The sequence below is a fragment of the Plasmopara halstedii genome (genome assembly GCF_900000015.1).
Source record: "Plasmopara halstedii genome assembly, contig: Scaffold_3120, whole genome shotgun sequence".
Lineage (NCBI taxonomy): Eukaryota > Oomycota > Peronosporomycetes > Peronosporales > Peronosporaceae > Plasmopara > Plasmopara halstedii.
The window spans coordinates 2463553-2464982 of NW_020190023.1; the positions used below are offsets into that span (position 1 = coordinate 2463553).

A 1430-nucleotide genomic window follows, 5' to 3' on the forward strand; every position below is an offset into this window, starting at 1 on the left:
CAAATTATGCATATGGTAATCAAAAAGCGAACATTGATTGTTAATTTCTTCAGTTTGGTAATCTGGCACCCCGTACATCTTGAAAGCTCACTCTTGAATTTCCTCTTTCAAGACCACACCTACAGTTCAAAGGCTGTCCACGAAAAAACAATCAACAACTATGAAAGTAGCAATATCACTTCTCTGTGTCTCGCCGTTGTTGCTCTATTGACTGGTGTATCTGCTGAAAAAGAGGCTGCTCAGACATTCGGCTATATCGGCGCTTCAACGGGCTATGGCTATTGCTATGGCCATGGAGTTAGAGTTGGAGTTAGAGTCGGTGCTGGGATATATGGACAAGGAAACGGCTATGGTGGAGATGGGGCTGAATTGCGCGGTCCGGGTTATGGCTATGGTAGAGCTTGGGCTGGATTGCGTGGTCCGGATCATGGCTATGGTGGAGCTGGAGTTGGCGCTGGATTCTAAGACCAGTCATAGTTGGTACTGAGACACAATGAAAGGGGTATCGATTGCTCCAATCAGTCTAAAGCGAAAGAGGTTCAGCTAGAATGTTTGACGCCGCAGAAGTGATTGTATGTGCTAGTTTTGCCAGTAGCTAATCTTGGGGAAGGTGTAATATCAGTTCGTGGAGGAAAAAAACTTTAACCTAAAAGTCTAATATAGATGATCTCATGGAGTTGCGGTATTGTCCACATTGATTCGGTAAGATTTGCTGTATGTGCTGTTGATTCGTTCGATCTATGAGCTTACGTGTGGCATATCGGGTCTTAAAAATGGGGTCAGTGCCTCATTTTGTTTTCTGAAAGCAGTCTGCAAGAGACCTTTTTAGCGTTAAATATTAATTTTTTGTGCTGATGTCTTATCAAAAGTCACGATATTTGATGATGATGATGAAGGTCAGGTATTTTGTGTTACATGTAGATGAACGACGATACCCTTTCTCCTAGCTACACTACGTTATTACGCGTTTCGACTAGGAGGGAGCCGGCGTTCAGCCGCCAAAGTTGGCTCGCCGGCTGGGTTCCGAAGAATGCCCGAGTTCTAGCTTCTCTAGAACGGTGCTCCATCCCAGACAACTTAGACCTGCAACCGAACTCTTGGAGCCAGTATTGTAGGTCTTGGTTGAGGTGTTCCGCAATGACCTCCCAGTTTGGGTGAGAGGTACTTGCTCCGCATTGTTGGATCGACATGAATCCATTGTGATGTTTGCTGCGCGATCTGCCATTTTGTTGTATGCCCTTGGGTGGTGGCACCGGCCGACGACCTGCAGCTTGCGAATCTCGAGCTGACATTGAGCATAACTACGCCAGAGGGTGTGCTTTTGTAGAGGCCGACGTTCTCGCACCTGTCCGATGATCATTGAGCTGTCTCCGATCACGTAGAGCGGCGAGCATCCGTGTGACACTGCGTAGCGAAGTCCATGATACAGG

General features: G+C 46.9%; 1 protein-coding gene across 1 annotated transcript; it reads left to right on the forward strand.

Annotated features, from left to right (window-relative positions):
* Window positions 1–12: 12 nt before the first annotated feature.
* PHALS_08057 (uncharacterized protein) lies at window positions 13–465 on the forward strand (the record flags this gene model as incomplete). The annotated part of the gene is made up of 1 exon (XM_024721629.1): window positions 13–465. The coding sequence occupies one exon, from the start codon at window positions 13–15 to the stop codon at window positions 463–465; it is 453 nt and encodes a 150-aa protein (XP_024586709.1).
* Between the last annotated feature and the right edge of the window lie 965 nt (window positions 466–1430).